The 23,971-nt window shown below is 41.1% G+C and overlaps 1 protein-coding gene across 1 annotated transcript in view; it reads right to left on the reverse strand.

Annotated features, from left to right (window-relative positions):
* Positions 1-371: 371 nt before the first annotated feature.
* Positions 372-23,971, reverse strand: part of hspa9 (heat shock protein 9) — a 29,622-nt gene continuing 6,022 nt past the window's right edge. Inside the window, exons 3-16 of the mRNA XM_084353945.1 lie at positions 22,018-22,105; positions 19,248-19,429; positions 18,884-19,008; positions 18,700-18,773; positions 9,823-9,929; positions 9,525-9,687; positions 9,338-9,430; positions 8,137-8,346; positions 6,829-7,056; positions 5,754-5,976; positions 4,034-4,128; positions 3,758-3,850; positions 2,514-2,654; positions 372-1,683 (exon numbers count right to left, since the gene is read on the reverse strand). Coding sequence (XP_084210071.1) covers positions 1,609-1,683; positions 2,514-2,654; positions 3,758-3,850; positions 4,034-4,128; positions 5,754-5,976; positions 6,829-7,056; positions 8,137-8,346; positions 9,338-9,430; positions 9,525-9,687; positions 9,823-9,929; positions 18,700-18,773; positions 18,884-19,008; positions 19,248-19,429; positions 22,018-22,105 — 1,897 coding nt within the window. The 3' untranslated portion in view covers positions 372-1,608. The remainder of the gene's footprint in view (positions 1,684-2,513; positions 2,655-3,757; positions 3,851-4,033; positions 4,129-5,753; positions 5,977-6,828; positions 7,057-8,136; positions 8,347-9,337; positions 9,431-9,524; positions 9,688-9,822; positions 9,930-18,699; positions 18,774-18,883; positions 19,009-19,247; positions 19,430-22,017; positions 22,106-23,971) is intronic.

The raw sequence follows: 23,971 nt of genomic DNA on the forward strand, positions 1-23,971 counted from the left end.
GTATCACATTCATTAACAAATAATGAAATGGTTTATTTTCTGATTTTGGATTCTCAATTGAACATCAAATGAACAAATGCTAAATGGCCCCTATGGTAGCATCTCTTTGAGGTCGTACTTAGAAAACATCACTGCTTTGAAGTAAATGCCAATATTGGAACACTTTTATGCTCACAATACCAATATTTGGCAGGCATAATGTTAACCATATTCCCTGTCAGTTTAGTGTGTTAGCATACTAACATTTTGTAGTTATAAAAACAAAGTATGATTGAAGCTGATGTAATTAGTTTACTCATGATAAAATAAAGCATTGGACAGGTTTAAGTAGTCTTTTTATGTTTCAGAATGAAAAAACTACTGCACGTTAATTCCATCCATCAGATTTTTATTAGAAAAGACAGCAACAGTTATCATGTTGTCACATGAGTTGTCACTCCAGTAATATAATCACACACCCCTAAATAACAGAACACCCCCCACCCCCATTTTAATTTGGTTTGTTCATTCATACACAGAGCTGCTTGGATCACTATTAGACAGGCACCCAGCAACAATCCAGTTACACAAAGCAGTTTATGGCAGCAACTTAAATTCCTTTAATTGGGGAATTGGCTGGGCTTGTACTGAATCTCCACAGTCCTGTACAACTCTTCCTCCTGTTTGTAATGAGAGGTAAACTAAGGCCTCATCCTCTATTGTACAACTTGAACATCCACATTCACCCAACTTCTTTCTAGTTTCACAAGAAGTAGCGATACCTTCAGAAATATGCTTGCTACAAAAAAGGATGCAAAAACTAATAGACAGGGTGTCTCTCTCACACACACACACACACACACACACACACACACACACACACACACTCTATTTATATTCTGTCCTTCCTGCTATGACAGTGATGTCCCCTGGCTTTACAGGACGTGAGAAGAAACGGGTTCATAATTCCTCTCATTTGTACACATTCAAAGAATAAAACTAATGAAATGAAAACACCTCATTACTGCAGTTCTGTATTCCTTTTTAAATCTTTAGAGTGCATTCAGGACAACTGACAGGTGACAAGTTTCTGACATGAAAAGTCAAATATACTTAAATATTTTGTACAGTAACTTCCAACCTCCAAGTTGTTGAGTGCACTATTAAAACAAGATAGCTATAATTGATGGAGCACTGCACAGTATTATATTATGTAGACGGAGTAGGGCTGTCTGCTGTACCAAAGCTCGAACAGTGAGCAAGCTTCTGAACCCAGCTCAACTGGTACAAACAACTAAAACTGATGGAAGCATAAACACACATATTTTAGACAAAACGAAAAACTTTTACTACTATGGAAATTAACAGCTTTGTAAAAATAACAAGATACTGTTTTGAGACAATGAAATTACAGACAGACAGGATATCCTAGGACATGGTGGAGCATACATTGACATTTAACTTCTCTAGAGTATTTTACTGCCAAAACACAGTAGAATTATATGTTACTGAGAGAATGACTAAGATTCAGCTTGTAACTCAAGGCCGCCACCCTACCCACCCAGTCTACCCCCGAGCACCGCAGTCCTCTGTTGTCATGGAATCCACGTGACACCTAAGTGCAAAGGTCTACTGTTGGCCTTCTTTCTTCTCTCCTTCTGATGAGCCTGAGCTGCTGCTGCTGCTGTCCCGCTCTGCTGCCATCTGCAGGGAGGAAGAAGATGCTAGAGCTGAGTAACGTGCGCATGTCAGACTGAAGCTGGCAAAGCTGTATTTTACAGGTCCCTAATTGATTTAAATTAATTTTTCCAATCATTTCTGAAGATTCTGTTTGTTAGAGAAGAGAAGAATCTTTATTGTCAGTTATCTTTACATGGAACATGCAAACACACCCGAAATTAGTCCTCTGCATTTAACCCATTACTAGCTACACATGGTAAGTGCACACACTGCAGACTAGGAGCAGTGGGCTGCCGTGTCAGGCGCCCGGGGAGCACATGGGGGTTTCGGTGCCTTGCTCAAGGGCACCTCGTCAGTAACCCAGGAAGTGAACTGGCACCTCTTCAGCTACCAGTCCACTTCCATATTGAATATCAGGGGAGAGCGTGAACGCAGTCCCCCACTACCACAAATTATGCAGTCAAGATTGCCACATTTGGGGAATTCGCAGGGGTCAGCACAAACAGAGTGCAATGGCTGAGCCTCACCAAGGGTGAACCACCTTCTTGATCATGGTATCTCCCCTGCCAGGTAAGTATCTGGCAGGGGAAAGAACTATGTAATTTGGTGGTTTATTGCAAGTTTATTGCAAGTACTAAAATACAGTGTTCATTTAGGACATTTCTAATTAATCCATTACAGATAGATAATAGACCTGAAACAACTACGTATGAACCTAAGCATCTAGGAAATACGGTCTTACATTTTATACCAATGTGTGAAACAGATGCTAATAAGAATCTCACCATGACCCGAGTTACTCAAATCACATTACTTTTTACAGTAATATTCTAACACTGAACGTATGTTCCTACCTTCTTGTATGCCATTTCAAAGAGCTTGAGGGAGGCCTGCTGTAGGGTGGTGGCCGCCTGTTTGATGTTCTCTCCCGTTTCTGAGTCCTTGTTTGTCAGAAGATCCCTGACCTTTGAGATCTCCTCCTTCAGTTTGGTGCACTGTGAGTGGACATATCACAGAGGAAACATGAACATCTAAAGCTGAGTCATGTATAAAGACATAAGCAGCACAAACTGGAGGATTCCAATTGCATCATCAAATACAAATACAGCAGACAGTGTTGTTACATGTCATTGGCTATGCTGATGGGATTCATAACCTTACTGTAGGTATTTGGCTACCTCCCATACTTTCAGACTGCTACATAAAAAGGTTTCTTCTCATCTCAAGAATTAATTAATCTCATCCATTAAAGGAATAGTTCACTCTAAAAAAAAAATTCAGTCATTATCTACTCACCCTCATGCTGATGAGAAGTCCAGTGTAGTTTTTTATTCCTCAAAGTGCAGCTGGAGACCCGCGGGGGTACTCGCCGGCAGGACTAATCCATATAACAAGCATAAGTGGCGACCCAGAGGAAAAGATGAACGAGACTCGCGATAGATACACATACACCGGTATTTACTTCCTGCTATGAGCAACTGCGCGACACACAAACACAAGAGGGATCTGCTGCACTGGTGATTTGAAACTTTGACACTCACAGCAGGAAGTAAATACCGGTGTGTATCTATCGCGAGTCTCGTTCATCTTGTCCGGCGCAGCTTCCGTAGTGCAATCGGCTGTGAGGGAGACTCGCGTGAACGCGGAGCGTGCCTCCAGGCAGATATAGCATAGTGACTGTTTAGGCTAGAAAAATGTACTAAATGACGTTGTTTCGAGTAAACTCTGGATGTCGCCACTTCAGGACACTTGGATTGCAGCGGACGAGCAGTATGGAGGAAGTTTTTGTGTAGTTTTATGGACCTTTTCTTCTGGGTCGCCACTTATGCTCGTTATATGGATTATTGTTGCCGGAGAGTACCCCCGCGGGTCTCCAGCTGCACTTTGAAGAATAAGAAACTACACCGGACTTCTCATCAGCATGAGGGTGAGTCGATAATGACTGAATTTTGTTTTAGAGTGAACTATTCCTTTAAGCAAGGTTTAGTGCAACTGGAAATGTCAATGAATTGACTGACGGGGCACTTAAATTTAATGATTTAAAGCAGCAAAGTTTCAGCATAAACTTTGTCTGAGTAAACTGAAAACAAAGCTGTACCTCATCAGCAGGAAGCTGGTCCTTGAACTCCTCCATCTTCGATTCTGTGTCATGGATGATGCCCTCAGCCATGTTGACAGCTTCCACACGGTCCTGACAATGACATGAGGGTTAGAGGAGAACAAGAGTGTGGCTGTGTAATATACACACTCTAAACACACCATTTGTGAAAGATGGTAAAGATGTAGAAATGTTATAAAGCCACCTAAGACTGAATCACCTTCAAAAGCACAGAATCTTTAAGATGTTGACCCACTTCATGTTTCTTGTCCTTACCTTTCTCCTCCTGTCCTCCTCTGCGTACTTCTCAGCATTCTTGATCATATTTTCGATGTCGTCTTTACTGAGACCTCCTGATGACTGGATCACAACTGAGGAGAGAGCAGACAGATGAGACACTCATTATGCTAGCACTTGACACTTAAAAACTGCCTGGCCAAAAAAAGAAGTCACCACCTGGATTTAACAGAGCAAATGGGTGAGAGCCTTCCAGTGGATAATTACTGCAGTGATTAATATGTTTGAGCTGGCAACAAGTTATTAAATCCTAACTGATGAAGTGAGTAGCTTCTTATTTCTTAAACAACCATGTTGGGAGACATATCCTGTGGTCGTGGAAAAGTTGTTACTCTGTTTCAGAAGGGTCAAATTATTGGCCTGCATCAAGCAAAGAAAAGAACTAAGGACATTGCTGAAACTACTAAAATTGGGTTAAGAACCATCCAACACATTATTATAAACTGGAAGGCCAGTGGTGAACCATCATCTTCAAAGAAGAAATGTGGTTGGAAAAAAATCTTGAATGATCATGATCGGAGATCGCTTAAACGTTTGGTGAAATCAATTTGTACAAAATCAACAGTAGAACTCATGGCTATGTTTAGCAGTGAAAGTAAGAGCATTTCCACATTCACAGTGCGTAGAGAACTCAAGGGATTGGGACAAAACAGTTTTGTAGCCTTGAGGCTAATAAAGGAAAACAGGCTTCAATTTGCTAGGGAGCATAAAGTTTGGACTCTGGAGCAATGGAAAAAGGTCATGTGATCTGATGAGTCCAGATTTACACTGTTCCAGAGTGATGGGCGCATCAGGATAAGAAGAGAGCCTAGTGCCTACCGTACAAGCCTGTGGGGGCAGTGTTATGATCTGGGGTTGATTCAGTTGGTCAGGTCTAGGTTCAGTAACATTATGTGCCCAAAAAATTAGGTCAGCTGACTACCTGAATGAATGACCAGGTTTTTCCATCAATGGATTTTTTTCTTCCCTAATGGCACGGGCATATTCCAAGATGATAATGCCACGATTCATTGGGCTGAAATTGTGAAAGAGTGGTTCAGGGAGCATGAGACATCATTTTCACACATGGATTGGCCACCACGGAGTCCAGACCTTAACCCCATTGAGAATCTTTGGGATGTGCAGGAGAAGATGTTAGGCAGCGGCCTGATTCTCCCATCATCAATACAAGATCTTGGCGAAAAATTAATGGAACTACCGGATAGAAATAAATGTTGTGACATTGCATAAGCTTATCAAAACGATGTCATGGCAAATGCGTGCCATAATCAAAGCTAAAGGCGGTCCAACAAAAATTAGGGTGTGTGACTTCTTTTTGGCCGGGCAGTGTATCTGCTCACTTAAAGTAGTGATAATACAGGCAAAAGAAGGCAGAGAAAACATGGAGCTATATCCCCCAAACATTGCACCAAAGGTATTGTCATTAATAAAGCTTTAATAAAAAAAATTAAAAAAACCTTTTCTGGAACATTTTGTTGCCAAGCTTATTGACTCTGAACAGTTTCTCTACTATGTTACAGAGCAAGAATCAGTCCTTCGTGGTTATAAAAACATGCATAAACATTAGCATTCAGAATTAAAGAATCCTTACTGAAGGCTGAAATATCCAAAATGCTTAACCAAGTGATTTGATAAGAAATGATGTTCAGCAATTAAGTGAACCAGTGAATCATGCTCCCACTGAATGAATAAAACTCACTCTGCTGTTCTCGGCCTGTGCCCTTGTCCTTGGCGGAGACGTGGACAATGCCGTTAGCATCGATGTCAAAGGTGACCTCAATCTGAGGAACACCACGGGGGGCAGGGGGGATTCCCACCAGAGTGAACTGACCCAACACCTTGTTGTCTGATGCCATCTCCCTCTCTCCCTGGCACACCTTGATCTCCACCTGAGTCTGTCCATCAGCTGCTGTAGAGAACACCTGAAGGAGAGCAGTCAGGTACTTTAGGACACTCAGGCTGTTCACATTTGGTATCAACATCTGTCCTGAGTGATCCGATCACATGTGGACAGCTTTATGCCAGTCAGTTCACACCTGGCATTAACATGCATCTCGAGTGACCACTTGTGATCGGATCTTACTTCCCTGCTAAATGAAAACTGAGCGACTTTTTAAGGGAGTCTGGGGACTCTCTTTTCAAGCACCAGTGAAGTCTCCTAAATAAGTTACTGCTTACTGTATTTGACATGTGAACAGTCAATAAAATGTTGTTTTCTTTCATAAATTTAGTGTAAATGGTGAAATCTGATGAAACGGGTTGTTCAAACAGCTGCTAAATGTTGGGATGTAAGAGGCACAGTTTAGACACAAGCCGACAGGGTGGTACAGCGATGCTGCCACAAACAGACACTTTTGACAACAAACAACTTCATGTATTGCCTTTAATGCCTAACTTGCAAGAAGTAACAACTCTTAAAATCACAAGATTCTTTTAAGGGAGTTTGGTGATATTGCAGTTACTAATTCAATGTTGTTTGTGTGACCACAAACATCTGTTTCTTGTTTACCTTCAAGGTGAATGGTCATGGACATGTGTGTACACACTGCTAAAATTATGTGGTCACATACAGCCCAGACCACCTCTGAATGATGTCTGACTGATCGGATCTTAAATGCGCCCTCAATGTGTCTTGGGGGTGTTCACACCTTAACTTAGGAGGCTGTTGAGACCTGTTGCGCCCTGAGTGATCTGATCGCAACTGGACAGCTCTATTTACACTTGCATTTGACACCAGAGAGAGAGAACTCATATAAAGCTGCTGGTTAAAGTACCTGACTCTTCTTTGTGGGAATTGTGGTGTTCCTGTTGATGAGTTTGGTGAAGACTCCACCCAGTGTTTCAATACCCAGAGACAGCGGTGTCACATCTAACAGCAGCACATCAGTGACATCACCAGCCAAAACACCACCCTGGATGGCTGCTCCAATTGCAACGGCCTCATCAGGGTTGACAGACTTGCTAGGAGCACGGCCAAACAGGTCCTGAACCGTCTGTTGAACCTACAGAAACAAACACTGACTGTTATTACTTGTAAATCGTAAAAGTATAACTATTATCACACAACTGATGATGGTTTCCTGAAACTTTTTTGGTTTTGTTTTTTCCTCACAGCAATAATATTGTATTTTTTGTACAGCAATTATCTAATTAAAAGTTTACACAGTGCCAAACAGAAAGTAGAAGCTTTACAACAGAAACAATGAGACAAACGGGTAAATAGGAAAACGCACTTTACAGTAAAAGGGTCAACGGTGAACAATTTGTGCTTTCAATTAAATATGCAAGTAAAAATTGCTGCACATTTTTGTGGAAACCAAAGTACAATGTCTTGTGGCAAAAAATACAAGCATGTATGCAATGTATGTCTTTGATTACTGATTAACAGAGCTAAACACAAGCACTTTAAAACACAGTCTGTTCTGACAAGGTCTGCTCAAGGTCTTACAATGTTGTTTGAACCTTCCAAAAATATATAATCTACAATACTCGTTACGCCACTTTTTGGCAACAGAATTCACAATCTTCACTACAATGAATCTTCAGGCGGTTAACTTCAAGGTAAAATTAATGTGTAGTGACTGTTTATCACTGAAACAAAATCCTGTAACCTAGCTAGTACCTGCAGTTTTGTGAAGGTAACAAACATCAGCTGTGACAGCTTTATAATGAAGTACTGTAGTGCTACAGAGATGATCTCACCAACAAATCTGGCTCTCTAGATGAAACTAAACTGTTTGATACAGACCCTGAATGTCACAACATCAGGATTTTAATCGTCTTTTCAGTGAAAATTTAATTTATGATGCAAAAATGATCATGCCCACTAATTGTTAATCATAATGCAATTGTTGTATCCGTCAAAATAATCACTATGATTATTTTTACCATATCATGCAGCCTAAATTGGCAGAATAATGTCACCCCTTGCCAACTGAACTCCTGCAGTTATACATTAAAAACCAGTGTCTTGATCAGTGTCATCCTTGACATTTTGGTAGCTGCATGTGATTTACTGTTCCCCTTCTCATAATTCAAAACAAACTGAAGACACATTGTTAGGACTTGTAGATAGGGGGTACCTTGGGCATACGGGACATGCCTCCGACCAGGAGCACCTCTCCTATGTCTCCCTTGGACACCTCAGCGTCCTGCATGGCTTTCTGACAGGGGGCCACGGTGCGGCGGATCAAGTCAGCCACGATGCCTTCAAACTGAGCACGACTCAACTTCATGTTGAGATGTTTAGGCCCAGACGCATCCATGGTCAAGTAGGGAAGGTTGATGTCAGTCTGAAGAGAGGAAAAACATAATGTGAACATATTCGGTTTCAGCAGGTACAAAATATCCCACGCTGTCACCAATAACAGCCATAAATGCTTATTCAATAATAATTCAAACTTATATCATTCAAATGAGGTTAAAGTAATAAATAATATCACAACAGTTGAGATGTTTGAATGGCCCTATACTAGGCCTGCCTTGCAATCAGTATCAGGACAGTCCACTCTCACTGGGCCGAGTCCTGCAGCAGCTCAGCAGCAGCAGACTCTAAAACAGAACCTGCTGCAATGACGCACGAGACAGGACATTCCCTACCAGCACTGTAACACTGAGCCAGACGCAGACACTGTCTAGACAGCTGACTGAGAGCTGGATTCTGGGCTCAAGCCTTAAGGTAATCATATATAAGTGACAGTGAAGAATATACAGACTAAAAGGTTTTCTGTCATTCTGTTTGTTCTGAAGGAGCCGAGTTAAAAGGTATAGTTCCAATTTTTGTAGGGATGCATGATATGGATTTTTATTCAACCGATACTGATAACCGATAATTACCTGCATCTTGGGACCAATGAACGATAATTTTTTTGTTAACATTTCTGCATTTTAAAAAAGGTTCCAAAAGTTTAGTTTATGTTCACCTCAGGGTAAAAGGCTTAGATGTAGTGAGCAAAGGTGAATGATTCAAAACTCCGAAGCTCTAACCATCTAACTGACATCAACTGCCCACAAAAACGAACAGTTGTGACTCTACAAATGTTCATTTATCTTTTGTAGTAAAACACATTCAAAAACGCCAAACATACTTTGGCTTCGATAGAGCATTTTGCTCTTTTAAAATAAATGCTTTGACACAATCTGTTGAATGAGACCTGTCAATTGTATTAAATACTCCATTTAAAAAAATAGAGGCTTGAAGGTACGACAATCAATAAATTACTGTGCATCGCTACTATTTTCTATCTGAACTGGTCAGATGCAGGGTGAGGATGGTCTGTGTACCTGCAGCGAAGAGGACAGTTCACACTTGGCCTTCTCAGCAGCCTCTCGGACTCTCTGAAGAGCCATGTTGTCTTTGGTCAGATCCACACCAGACTGAAAAGACAAAACAGAACAGTCATGAAATCCTGCTCTTACAGACAGGTCCATAGGTCAGAGGTGTTTGTAAAGACGGACTTCAATCATTCACCTCTCTCTTGAACTCCTTCACAATGTGTCTCAGGAGATGCTGGTCAAAGTCCTCTCCTCCCAGGAAGGTGTCGCCGTTGGTGGACTTCACCTCAAACACTCCCTTCTGGATCTCCAGGACTGAGATATCAAATGTGCCTCCTCCCAGATCATACACAGCAATACTGGAAACACCATACCAAGAACAGTTAAGCACCTTCCCTATGCAGAACCACCTACTATGCTGTCTGTTTTAATGTTTCAGTGAGAACGGATCCTTCTGACTGTAGCAGTGGTGGTGCTCCTCCTTCTCTACTCACATTTTGTCCTGGGTCTTGTCCAGGCCGTAGGCCAGAGCAGCAGCTGTTGGCTCATTGATCACACGCAAGACGTTCAGACCAGCGATCTGACCGGCATCTTTGGTAGCCTGGAAGTCACAGAAATACATCAAATATTAGGGAATTATTCCATCTTGTGAAGAGGTCATTGCATGGATGAAATATAACTTGATAAAATCTAGAAAATGCTATATTGTCTCCTGCAAGGCACATTGTAGGGTTTGTGCAAAATTAAAACACCTTTATTTTACATGGCAGTACCTCTTAAAATGACCAACACGTCCGGCCAACATAGGTCTTTCATCAGGGTCATTGTCAGCAGTAGCTTACACACCTGAATGTATTGCTATAATGAATTTAGTGGGATGGTGATTTCCTGTCAATGAGCAAGCCCATCAGTCAAAAACAAGAAAGTGAGGCGAGGGAAGACATTAGGGAATGTTGTAAGCTGCTGGCCATTCATATGACCACACTAATTACCAAACCTTACAGGTATGATCGGAGGTAACTGCTTATTTCTCCAACACTCTAACAAACATCTATTGCAGGTACTCCCCTACACTTAGTGCTCTCCACACTAACACCAGAGACACAGAAGATAAATGTCTGAATAATGAGACACAAAATGTATTACCCAAAGATTACGATCTAGTTCAATCACACCGGTCTTTATCAATCTTAAAACAGATCATTTAAACGGGGAGAGGGGACTTAGGAGTGAAAAATTAAAATATCAACACATTCTATGTTAAAGCGAATGCCATAAAAATAAATGTCATATGTTCCGTCCTTTAAAACTCTACAATCAGAACTTTAATGCCAACTTTGAGTGCCTCTTCCTATTTTGAGGTCTACCAGGTAAAAAAGAGGTTAAGTGTTGAAAACTTAAATTACACTCTAAAAATGAAAATAATAGCGACAATAAAAAAAAAAAAAGGTGTATGCATCTTGTTGCATATCTCAATGGAAGTCAGTGTGGATGGATATATACACCACCACTCAAAAGTGTCAGGTCACATAAGCCCCTTTCACATATGAACTCTGGACAATAGGTAACATTTACTTGTTCACGCATACAGCACACAACAGGAGATTGTCCATGTCAGACATGTTCACACATGTTGGAAATACTCTGTATGGTTTAAGTGAGGGTTGGCACCTGGGTAGGAGGCTATGATAATGCGTCGATATCAATGCTACATGTATTTGGGCGTATCCGCGAAATAAAAGAAAGAGTGGAAAGTCATATATAGGCAAGCGGAGAAGAGTACAAAGCAGCTACACATTGTGCGCGAAGATGTCACAATAGAGAGAAAACAGATGCATTTTACATCACTGTCCAGCTGCAGCATGAAAAGCCATACGGAAGCATGAAAGATCAAGAAGGGAAATATTCAGGGCAAATGTTTTGCAGAATTTTGACGATGAGCAGTTTAAATGCTATGCTACATTTCAGTAAGTGTTAGAGCTGATTAAAACAGCACTGAGGACTAACACGCCAACTTGCTTGGAACTGGCAGGGCAAAGTCCAAGGCAAATAATGCAGATATTTGTGTTCACATACAGTCAGGTCCATAAATATTGGGACATCGACACAATTCTCTTCTTTTTGGCTCTATACACAACTACAATGGATTTGAAATTAAACGAAAAACTCAATTTTTCTGGGATTTGGGGTGTTATTTTGGGTCTATGGTGCTGCCACACGCATACAAACTTTGAAAAAAGACCATCTGTGCTTTTTTGAGTGAGATACAGATTTCTGACAGTGCCTTGCCTGCAGTTTCCAGATGAGCGGGTCAAATTTGGCTTTGGTCGTCAACGTTGACGACCGGTCATTTGAATAATCCCACCCACAGTGTCCACCCACCAGGTACAACACTACTGTCTCAGAGATCCGCCATTACGCTATCAAAAGCACCATGTCGAAGCGCAACAAGAAGTGCTCTGTTTTTGTTTGTAAAAATCAACATAAGTGCCTATACTCTGTCCCAGCTACAGAAGAGGCAGTGGTTGCGTTTCATTTTTAACGACAACGTGCCGGCTAGAGTTCTTGTGAGTCTGTTTGTGTGTGCTAACCACTTCACATCGGACTGCTTCAGTAACAAGGGTCAGTACAAAGCTGGCTTTGCCTCGACACTGACCCTCGTAAAAGGGTCAGTCCCAACCATACGGGACCCAGCAACTGCACCCGAGCCACAGGTAAGTGTCGCCATGTTTTGATAGTATTTACAGTTGCCTACGAGTATGGTGAAGTCAGCTTGAAACTGGCTAACTAGTTAGCTCCGCTTTGGTCCGCTATGCAACGGCGTTTGAAGCGAGTTTAATGTCAAAATTATATTACGAGGGAGCTTGGTGGTCACATTAAAAAGTCTGGAAACGTGCAGACTGGAGACAGAGACTATGCGAACAGTGTCCAAGAGTTTGGAGACTGTGTTGGAGACAAACACAGCTTTCGCTAGCTGTTTTTAGATGTTACCTGTTGCAGGTCAGTGGGGGATGGGAGCCGGGTGGTTGTGTTGGGGAGTCCTGCTGCAGCCGCAGAGTCTGTATTTTTCTGAGCCTCTCCTTCTGGGTCCGATTCTGGCTCAAACTGGTATGGTTGAACGACAGCATCTCGCAAGCCATAGTGATACATCCACCGTAAACATTAGCGCATGCTACCGCTAGCGTGAACGGCATCCTCTCCCTGAGAGGGGCGTGTAGTAGGACGGAGCTCATTAGCATTAAAGCTGCAGGCACAGAAACAGCCTGCTCTCAGCAGAGCTCAGTAGAGCAACTTTTAGACAGCTGATATTCAGGACCACGGATGGGTTTGGGGCAATACACTTCGAATACAGTGTTGTTGGACCTCTGACAGCTGTGTGGAATTGATGAAAAACAGTATAATATGGGACCTTTAATTTGAGGGTATTTGCATCCAAATCAGGTGAACGGTGTAGGAATTACAACAGTTTCTATATGCGCCTCCCACTTTTTAGGGGACCAAAAGTAATGGGACAATCGACTCAAAAGCTATGTCATGGACAGGTGTGGGCTATTCCCTCGTTATGTCATCATCAATTAAGCAGGTAAAAGGTCGAGGTTGATCCCAGGTGTGACATTTGCATTTAGAATCTGTTGCTGTTACCTCTCAATATGAGATCCAAGGAGCTGTCACTGTCAGAGAAGCAAGCCATCATTAGGCTGAAAAATCAAAACAAACCCATCAGAGAAATAGCAAAAACATGAGGTGTGGCCAAGTCAACTGTTTGGAACATTCTTAAAAAGAAAGAATGCACCAGTGAGCTCAGCAACGCCAAAAGACCTGGAAGACCACAGAAAACAACTGTGGTGGACAACAGAAGAATTCTTTCCCTGGTGAAGAAAAACCCCTTCACAACAGTTGGCCAAATCAACAACACTCTCCACGAGGTAGGTGTATGTGTTTCAAAGTCAACAATCAAAAGAAGACTTCACCAGAGTGAATACAGAGGGTTCACCACAAGATGTAAACCATTGGTGAGCCTCAAAAACAGGAAGACCAGATTAGAATTTGCCAAACAACACCTAAAAAAGCCTTTACAGTTCTGGAAGAACATCCTATGGACAGATGAGACCAAGGTCAACTTGTACCACAGTGATGGGAAGAGAAGAGTGTGGAGAAGGAAAGAAACTGCTAATGATCCAAAACATACCACCTCATTAGTGAAGCATGATGGTGGTAGTGTCATGGCGTGGGCATGTATGGCTGCCAATGGAACTGGTTCCCTTGTATTTATTTATGATGTAACTGCTGACAAAAGCAGCAGGATGAATTCTGAAGTGTTTCGAGCAATATTATCTGCTCATATTTAGCCAAATGCTTCAGAAATCATTGGACGGCGCTTCACAGTGCAGATGGACAATGACCCAAAGCATACTGCAAAAGCAACCAAAGAGTTTTTTAAGGCAAATAACTGGAATGTTATGCAATGGCCAAGTCAATCACCTGACCTGAATGCGATTGAGCATGCATTTCACTTGCTGAAGACAAAACTGGAGGGAAAATGCCCCAAGAACAAGCAGGAACTGAAGACCGTTGCAGTAGAGGCCTGGCAGAGCATCACCAGGGATGAACCCAGCGTCTGGTGATGTCTATGCCTTCCAGACTTCAGGCTGTAATTGACTGCAAAGGATTTGCAACCAAATATTAAACATTGAAAGTTTGATTTATGATTGTTTAGTTTGTCCCATTACTTTTGGTCCCTTAAAAAGTGGGACTCATATATAGAAACTGTTGTAATTCCTGCACCGTTCACCTGATTTGGATGTAAATACCCTCAAATTAAAGCTGAACGTCTGCAGTTAAAGCACATCTTCTTCGTTTCATTTCAAATCCATTGTAGTGGTGTATAGAGCCAAAGAGAAGAGAATTGTGTCGATGTCCCAATATTTAGGGACCTGACTGTATACAGCTCCTCGAGTTAAACTCTGGATAAATCCAGAGTTACAGTGCATGTGTAAAAGGGGCTTTAGAAATGTCCTTATTTTTGGAAGAAGAGCAAAATTACAATAACATTAAATTAATCCAAAATATAGTCCAGAAATGACTAATATGGTAAATGACTATTTTAACTGAAAAAGGCTAATTTTAAACAGAATATCGACATGGGTGTAAAGTAGAGGTGGGTGCAATTCATCGATGTGGCGATGCATCGCGATGCGTCACCTGACGATTCGGCATCGATTAATTAACGTCGATCCTTTGCTAGGTCCGCGCATTTAGACAGAAGGCGGCAAATTGGCGGTCTGTTTTGGTCCGCCAATTTGACGCCTCTGAGGGTACACTTACTGCCGCCTCCATTGCTATCTAAATCCGAGGCGTCAATGTGCCGGCAATTGCGGGACATGGGCGGAGATGTCGATAACGTGCACTGTTGTGTGACCCGCAGCCGGGAGTTTTAAAACCAGGAAACAGCTGATCACAGCAGTCAGTTCATCACTTCATCCGCGGATGTCAAGATGAGCAATTGGAAAGCCGCTGAGATCCAGGAGATGCTACCGTCTCCTCGGTCTCTGTAGCTGACAGCTAGCGGACACAACCAAACAGCTAGTAGCTGCTGACTGTCAGCTGTTGTGTAGCGGCAAGCTACGAATGGTCGCTACTTTCAAATTAAAAGCCCCCCGCTAAGAACCCAGTTCTAAAATCCAATGGGGTGCAAAGTAAAGCTCTTATTTTGAAGACAACTTTGTTGTCACTGATCACTGCCCAACTTCGTGCTTCACGCCACGTCACGTCACATGTTTACGCCTCATTAAATCCAGGGCTTGACTGTTTTCAGTGTTTTCCGCCAATAGAAGGGGCTCTCCTGCAAGTGGAGCTTTCCCTGGTCAAAGTTAAGTAGGTCAAAGTGCAAATGTTTACATAGTCATAAAATAAAATATTTTGTGTCTTTGAAAAATACAAGTCAAATGTTCAAAAAACCTTGTTATTTACTTTATGAGTGTAGTTTTAGAGGAACTGAGTTAATTGATTATTTACAAATATAGCCACAGATGAAGACAAAATCAATCTTGTATGGAAAAAAGCATTAAAAATTGCAATAATCGAAGAATCGTGGCCAATAATCAAATCGAAGCTCCCATAATTGAAATTGAAATCGAATCGAATCGTGAGGTCCCCTTGTTGGAACACCCCTAGTGTAAAGAGGATCATTTTCAGCAACCATCACTCCTGTGGTCCAATGGCACATTATGTTAGCCAATTCAGTTTATTGTGTTAAAAGGTTATTTGAGGGGCGCCCATTAGCTCAGTTGGTAGAGCGGGCGTCCCATGTGCAGAATCTGGCCAAGGCCCTTTGCTGCATGTCACCCCCCTCTTTTTCCTGTCATCTCTCTGAAGCTGTCCTATCAATAAAGCCATACAAAGGGCAAAAAAAAAAAAGGCTATTTGATCTCAATAGCTATAGACCAGTTGCTCTCACTCTCACACCTGATGAATACCCTGGAGCGGCTGGTCCTTGTCCATCTCTGCCCTCTGGTGGGTCCTTTTATGGACCCACTCCAGTTTAAGTCACAAATTTCCCCGTTTGCGGGACTAATAAAGGAATTTCTGATTCTGAATGTGCAATCATGTTAGCATAGCTAAAAACAGTTGTTCTGATTAAGTAAAATTGGTCGTCCTTAGGCAAATTGAGTATCCGGAGCTTCAGCATTTGTGGGTTTGATAGTAATCTCAAAATGGCCAGAAAAAATAACTTTCCTTTTAAACTCTTACATCTATTCTTGTTCGAAGAAATGAAGTCTATTTCATGAGAGAAACAACCAAGAAACTAAGATCTCATACTAGTTTTTCTAAAACCTTGGACCTCCACTGCTAAAATGTGACCACTCAGTGCTGATTTTTACGAGAGGAGAGAGGAGAAAGAGGTGAGCAGAGGAGTGGCTAGGGCAACATTTTATCTTACAGTGAGGCTCGCTAGGGACGCTTCATATAGCTACAGGTCAATCAATACACCTGTGATTAGAGCATATCAACGGAGAAGAGAGGATTGTCTTCTTATAACTTCAGAAACAAACTTTTTTGCACTGTCACACACTTGTCAGTAACGCTTAGAAATAGAGTGGACGCTTAACACTCATACCAATTCACACACGCATGGGTAAAGCATTAAGTATATAAACAAGAACTTTACGCTTATCTGAATATGTCAGCTTCACGTGAGCGTTGCACAGTAACGTTAAAGCATGTATGTCGTGGGAAAACAAGTAAACACCAATTTGTGAAATAAACAATATTTGGTTGATACATGTTGATATAAAGACAGTAAGTATTCCACATGAACCTACTGTTTTCGTCATCCTGGGCTGGCCTACTTTGCGCAAGGGGCACTGTGACACCACAGCTGTCAATCAAAAACAGTTGACAGATTCCCTCAGAGATATTAATGACTATTAATAATAATTATTCATTAAAGAGCTTCATAAATGTAAGTTATTTTATCACTGAAAATGTTAAATTCAAGTAAATTCACAATGTTTGAAAATACAACACTATGGTGATGCAAGTTTATTCTAGAGAAAAGGAGATTTAAGAATGAATAATTGAAGAATAGTTGACAGCTAGCCAGCAGTGTTTTCCGGTAGTGCAAACAATGTCCACGTTGGTGAAAGTAGTGGCCAGCTGGGGTGGGGGGGGGTATGGGGGGGCAGCGTGTCTATACACTAATACACGTATACACAAAGCTGTAGTCTTATTATTTCATTTCCTTTAAAGTAAAGATAAAACTTGGAACTGGAACTTAGCCTACTATAAACATTTTAAAAAAAACAAAAAAAAAAAACAATCAAATGTAATAAAGCAAATAAAAAAAAAAGTTTCTGCTGTTTTTTCTTTTCATTTTTCTTCAGCCCTTCATCTAAACATTTAGCCTACTGTAGCATAAAAATGAAAATACAATAAAAATGAAAATTAACATTTCTCAAAAAAGCATCTGTCCTTTTCACTGAACCGCTTTGACACTGCGTGTGCAGCACTGACACCCAGAGCGGGGCAGAGCGAGATTCTGCAGATTACTAGATGCCGAGTTGGGGAAAAATATGCGTGTTTAAAATAAACTGATCTCCAGAGATCTTCTCTCGAAAATAGACAGACCTGATTAAAATGGTAAAAACACGTTTCTCAGACAGACACAGGATATTAGGAGGGAAAGAACAGCCGTCAGATGGTCATGGTCAAATGCAATAAGTAAAGTACTGACACTTTTTGGCCCTGGCTGAATTCTCTGAAAGCTCGCGCAACACAAAACTTGAAGCTGCCTCTCTACTTCAGCAAATGCAAATGAAAAATCTGCATTTTAACTAGGCACATTCGACAAGTTGTTTGACATGAGTGATTATACCACTAAAGGCCTGCAATCTTCCACCATATCAATTAAAGATTGCATTGAACTAGATGCAGACTTAGATGAACTCCAGTAGATGAATACTTGATAAAAGTTCAAATACCAAATCCCAACAGAAAACCAATAAGAGTTTAGAGTTTCAAAGGTTCATCTTTTAAATATTCTGCTCCTGTATGATGCGGTACGATGATCAGGTTTGACTATATTGTAATAAACATCTTAAAGCTGTTCATTCTCAAACATAACACCTTGTCTGATTGTTTTAGTGCTCATGTGATACTTACAGAGGAATGATCAATCAGAGCAATCATACAAAGGAAGGATACACACTGGCCCACGAAGCTTAAAGGAATAGTTCACTCTAGAACGAAATTCACTCATTATCGACTCACCCTCATGCTGATGAGAAGTCCGGTGTAGTTTCTTAATCCTCAAAGTGCAGTACAGAACTCGCGATAGATACACACCGGTATTTACATCCAGCTGTGAGTTTCAAAGTTTCAAATCACTAGTGTAGGCAGATCCCTCTTGTGTTTGTGTGTTGCTCGGTCGCTCACAGCAGGATGTAACTACCGGTGTGTATCTATTGCGAGCCCTCATTGATCTTGTCTGGCGTGGCTTCCGTAATGCAAATGGCTGTGAGGGAGACTCACATAGTGACTGTTTAGGCTATAAAAATGTACTAAATGACGTTGTTTCGAGTAAACTCTGGATGTCGCCACTTCAGGACACTTGGATTGCAGCGGACGAGCAGTATGGAGGAATATTACAACTTTTTTTGTAGTTTTATGGATCTTTTCCTCTGGGTCGCCACTTATGCTCGTTATATGGATTATTCCTGCCGGAGAGTACTCCCGCGGGTCTCCAGCTGCAATTTGAGGAATAAGAAACTACACCGGACTTCTCATCAGCATGAGGGTAAGTCGATAATGACTGAATTTCATTCTAGAGTGAACTATTCCTTTAAGCATGTTATGTGTGTTTGTGTGTGTACCTGTCTCTGAGAGTCGTTGAAGTAAGCTGGAACAGTGACCACAGCGTTCTTCACTTTGGTTCCCAGGTAGTTCTCTGCCAGACAGAGACAAAATCATTAACAAAACTAATGCTCACATATGATGATGTAAATGTCAAACAAACACTAACACAACATTATTTATCCAGTGCAGTTGTAGTCATACCTGCAGTCTCCTTCATCTTCATCAGGACGAAGGCTCCAGCTTGGCTAGGTGAATACATTTTCCCATGAGCCTCCACCCAAGCATCCCCGTTAGATGCACGTACAATCTTGTAGGGGACGTTCTTCCTGTTAATGAAAAAAATTCCAGCCCAAAATTAATTTTTTTCATCAATTCAAAAACATTTATGCAGTGGGTTAGTTATCACGGTGTAGAAGTTTTCAGTAGTTTGTATCTACAATGAAATTTTAGAAAAAAGTGAAAATGAATCACCATTTCCAGGAATTAATTAGCATAAATTACTTTTGAATTGAGTATATGCAACAATGCAAAATGTTTTTAATAATAAGGCCCAAGATGCACTCACATGTCTTTCTGGACTTCAGGATCATCAAAGCGACGTCCAATCAGTCTCTTGGTGGCGTACAATGTATTCTGAGGGTTGGTGACAGCCTGGCGTTTAGCGGGCATGCCCACAAGACGTTCTCCTTCTGCTGTAAAGGCAATGACTGAAGGAGTCGTCCTGGCTCCCTCTGCATTCTCCAACACCTAAGACATAAGGATACATCCTTCAGCTGCTTCCAAATACTTCACCGCTCATCAACCCTAAAATGATGGACCAACTGTCTTGTTAACTCCAAAGTGGTCTGTTAAACCATGGTCCTTGTCCTTTGTCTGCGTAATAGTCTTACAGCTTTCAAAGCCGAATTAAAATAACTAACTAATTAAAATAACTCTAAAATGATTTCCTTGGAACTGAACAGAAAACTACTACATCTAGGTATGAATGTGTTTCAAAGACAAAGATCATGTGGTCCCACTGGTCCAAAGCAAATACGATGGGTGCCGTGATTCAGTTATACTGAATGTGATGTTTGGACATTGCATGAAGGAAAACAAAATGAACTGAAAGACACTTACAGAGGCAGCATCACTCTACAGTAGGTGCCACAGATTAAACATATCAGCTTGAGATGAAACCGTTTCAATCCCAGTGAAATGTTGTGGTTCTGCATATGAGCTTCCATGATAGTACAGTTTCAGGAGCAGACATAAAAAGAGGGTTACATAAGGAGAAACTGGAGAGTTTGACTCAATCTGTCTGAGCTCCTATACAGAGTCACTGGTTGTTGTCACAGTAAACACCAGTTGGAGAAGTGATCCTTTGACTGGCCAAAGACACACTGATAAAAATGTTTGCACTAAATTGAAGCTACCTAGATCTTTTAATGTGCGAGACAAAACACCAAGGCATCTACTAAAAAAAAATCTGCTTCACGCTCCTCTACCAACACTGTTATTGGTATTAGAAACCATTTTTCAGGTTCAACTTAAACTAGATAACACAGATACCTAGCTAGAAATTCTCCTTTGAAAAGGCTCGGCAATACAAACGATTCACATCTCAAAACACTTCTAAAACACATTTAAATACACACAAAAGGGGACCGTGCAGTATCCATTTTGTATTGTTCAGGGTGGTTATTGCAGAGGGAATGAAGCTGTGTCAGGAGTTGCTCTCTTCACAGAGCAGCGCCCCCCCCTTGGTCTTATATTTTGTTACACCATTAACAAATACATTTATTAACCAGACAAGAATGAGAAAAAACTCACAAGGCATCAAAGAACATGGGATGGAAGTAATCTGTGTCTAAGACCCAAGACATCAGTAATCAAGGAAAAACTAAACAGACTTCACACATTAAATACCACCATCTAAACTATGTATATTTTGGCTTTTTTTTTTTGACAAAACAACAGACTTATAGGCTGGCGGAAAAAGGTTTTACAAATTTCAAGCCTTAATCGAGAATTGATCTAAATGAGCTTTCAAGTTCTATCATCAAAAAACAGGATCGGTGATCGATGAAAGAAAGTCTGTCACTGAAAAGACACAAAACCGGAGATGTGAAACAAAGAAGGCTCAAACCGGAATAAACATCGGGTCATCGTTTGAACAGTGGCGAAAGGTCCGTGAAGATATGGACCCGGTGCTGATACAGCGGAGTTTCTGTTGAGCAGGTAATCTTCGTCTTTATTGTGGATGGTGTGACACAGATAACTTTCATGCCAATGCTGCTGATGACTGTGAAAGCTGCCGTTAGTTTGTTTCTGTGTTATTAGACTGTGTCGAGACAATTTCTGTCTCTGCAGTATTGTCAACACTTGTTTACTTGTTCGACGGAGACGTTAGCCTCTGTGCTAGCATTGTAAGCTAACAACAAGCTAACATTGCTATCATGTTTACACCAAATCAGCCTATTTATTTGCTCGTGGCAGCTAAATGAAGCAGCAAGTACGATGAATGAATGGATGAATGAAACGGAGGGATTTAGTATTTATTTTCGGATTTTTATTTTATTTGTCCGGATTTATTTCTCCATAACAACCTCTCGCCCGGTCACTACTCTACTGTTTTGCTAACCCTCCTCCCGGTCTTGTCCGTTTGTTTTCAACGAAGCCTTTGCTAAATCAATATGATGGATTATCATATACGTGTTACGATGTGTGTATTTGTGTCTCTTATCTGTCATAAACAAGAGATTACGGTTTACGGGCACGTTTGTGTCGCGGTCTGGTGCTACTCAGACAACAGCTGGGACACAGCTGGTCCGAGGCTAATGAAGGTTTATTTTTCAGCCACAATGTGGAAGCGATCGTTGTGATGAAAGCTGACGGCAGCATCTGTTAGTCTCTTGGCCCTCAATCACTTTTAGAAGTGGCTAACTTAGCTGTTGTAACTTATTACGTAGCTGTAACGTAACGTAGCTGTAACATGCTAATGCCGTTACGCTAGCTTGGCTGTGGAGCTTAGCTGTGGACATTGTAATGACTTACAAGATTTACATGAGTTTCAACATGCATTGTAATAACTTTACCTGTGAATCCGACATCGTTACTCCGCATTCAAAGCTGGGCTGTATTTGGTTTCTGCCGGTTTGTTGCTCTTGTTGCGGGAGGGGGTGTGTTGCGGGAGGCTCCGAGGGGAGAGCGATACGAGCTTGGAGGGGAGGGATTAAGGAGCACAGAGGGGTGTGTGTGTGTGTGTGTGTGTGTGTGTGTGTGTGGAGGGGGATGCTTTTTTCAAACCTTTCTCAGATCGTAGACCAGAGCTTTAAGTGTCCGTTCATCCTCACCTTGGCCTGTTTCCCCTCCATGACTGCCACACATGAGTTGGTTGTTCCCAGGTCAATTCCAATGACTGCTCCCCTGACAGCTTCTGACCTACAAGACACAACACATACACACGTATCATTATCGACATATCAAAAAAGTTTTACTAGAATGTCCTAAAAGTCAACAGAGGTGATTTTTATACTTTATATCTTTCTTATTTGAAATGCTGGTTTGTCAGCAGGATTACAGAAATGCCACTGAACAGAATAGACCCAATTAACTTTTGGTGTGGATCTGGATAAAAAGGGACAGATCCAGGAATTTTTTTCTCACTTTTTTTGTGATATGGCGTTTAACATTTTTGTTAATTTCTCAGGGAATAATGCATGGATCTTGATGAATTAAAAAAATTAAAACAAAACAGGGTTTTTTTTTTGGTGGCTGGCATTTATTAGTACAATTTGATGCAGTTCCCAATAAAAATCTGGATCTAATGAATTTAAATGTCCCAAATGCCAAATTGAGCACCACAAGTGGTTGCAATTCAGCACCAGCATGTTAGGCCAAAAAAAAAAAGAAACACAGTGTCGGCTACACCTCCCCTCTCCCTTCGCCCCCCACGCAAGGCGCGTGGTTCTGCCCTCTAAACCTCCACCGTTCTCAGCAGCAGCAGCAGGTAGAAGCATCCCCTCAACACATGAGATAACGGAATGAAAAGTTACCCTTTCGCGGACCATGTCAAGTGAGGATGTAAGTACATTTGGCAAGCAAGAGGATGTACAAATTGGCTATTACTTGCTTCAGTAACTAGTGGAGCTGTGAACAAGAGGCTTGTACCTGCAGGCGGAGAGTGAAGGAGTATATTCGAATGTGTGTGTGTTTGTGTGTTCTGACATCCCACTTTTGTGGACAAACACCGGAGTCAAGAACGCATTTGCATTAATATACAGGATATATGGAGATGCTGATTTCCTTTTCCAGCAGGACTAGTAACTGGTTTGCTGACCATGGCATTAATGGGCTTGATTGGCCAGCCAACTCACCTGTAGGGATGGGTTTTGTTAAGATTTTAACGGTACTACTACTGTTTCCGATACTGCTCATCGAACCGGAACTTTAAAAAGGTACTCTTATCGGTTCTTTTTGTTAAGTCTTTAAGTGAAAAAATTTAACAATTTAAGATGAGAATGAACAATTGCTTTATTTGTTGTACTATATAAACATTCTTGAATACTGAGCAAGCATTTTTCAAAAATGAACTATTATAGAGCATAATGAAAAAACTGTTTTTACGAACACATGTCTTAACAGCCATGTTCAACAATTCACTATTAGTGACTATAATTTTTTAACAAATGATTGCTCACAACATTAAAAAAATACAGTGGTAACACGGGATAGACATATGAGCATGCTGCAGACTGCAGCATGACTATAGTATATACATACATGCATACATGGATTAAGTCAGTCAGAATTAAATAGTCACTGTCCAGTTGAAAATTTAGCTATGCGTTCATGAATTATATCTGATATGTTGAAAGCATCATCCAAGCTGTTGATAAGAAAATAGCTAAATTAGTAGCCTAATTGCTGGATGTAATTATACTTGAGTACTTCTGAAGTACAATTTAGATGATGCTTTCATCACCTCAGACAGAATTCATGACTGCATCGCTAACATTTAGCTGACCAGTGGTTACTAACGGATATCAACCCATATCTGTATAATTTAATTAACTCTGTGTGGGCACCTGCTAGCATAACATAACTGAGGTAGATGGGAAAACAGGAAAAGAACTAAGAGTTAGGCTGTCAAACTGCATTTCTCCGTCTGTATGTGATGTACTTTTGCTAGATCTTTTGAAAGATTGCTCGTGTTGCTGCCCTTACATAAGAAAAAGACTTGTTGCACTTGTGGCAATGAGTATTGTCTGCAACGATTCTCATGAAGTAGAACCACACTTTTGAACG

Source organism: Pagrus pagrus (assembly GCF_965226575.1).
Source record: "Pagrus pagrus genome assembly, chromosome: 5".
Classification (NCBI taxonomy): domain Eukaryota; kingdom Metazoa; phylum Chordata; class Actinopteri; order Spariformes; family Sparidae; genus Pagrus; species Pagrus pagrus.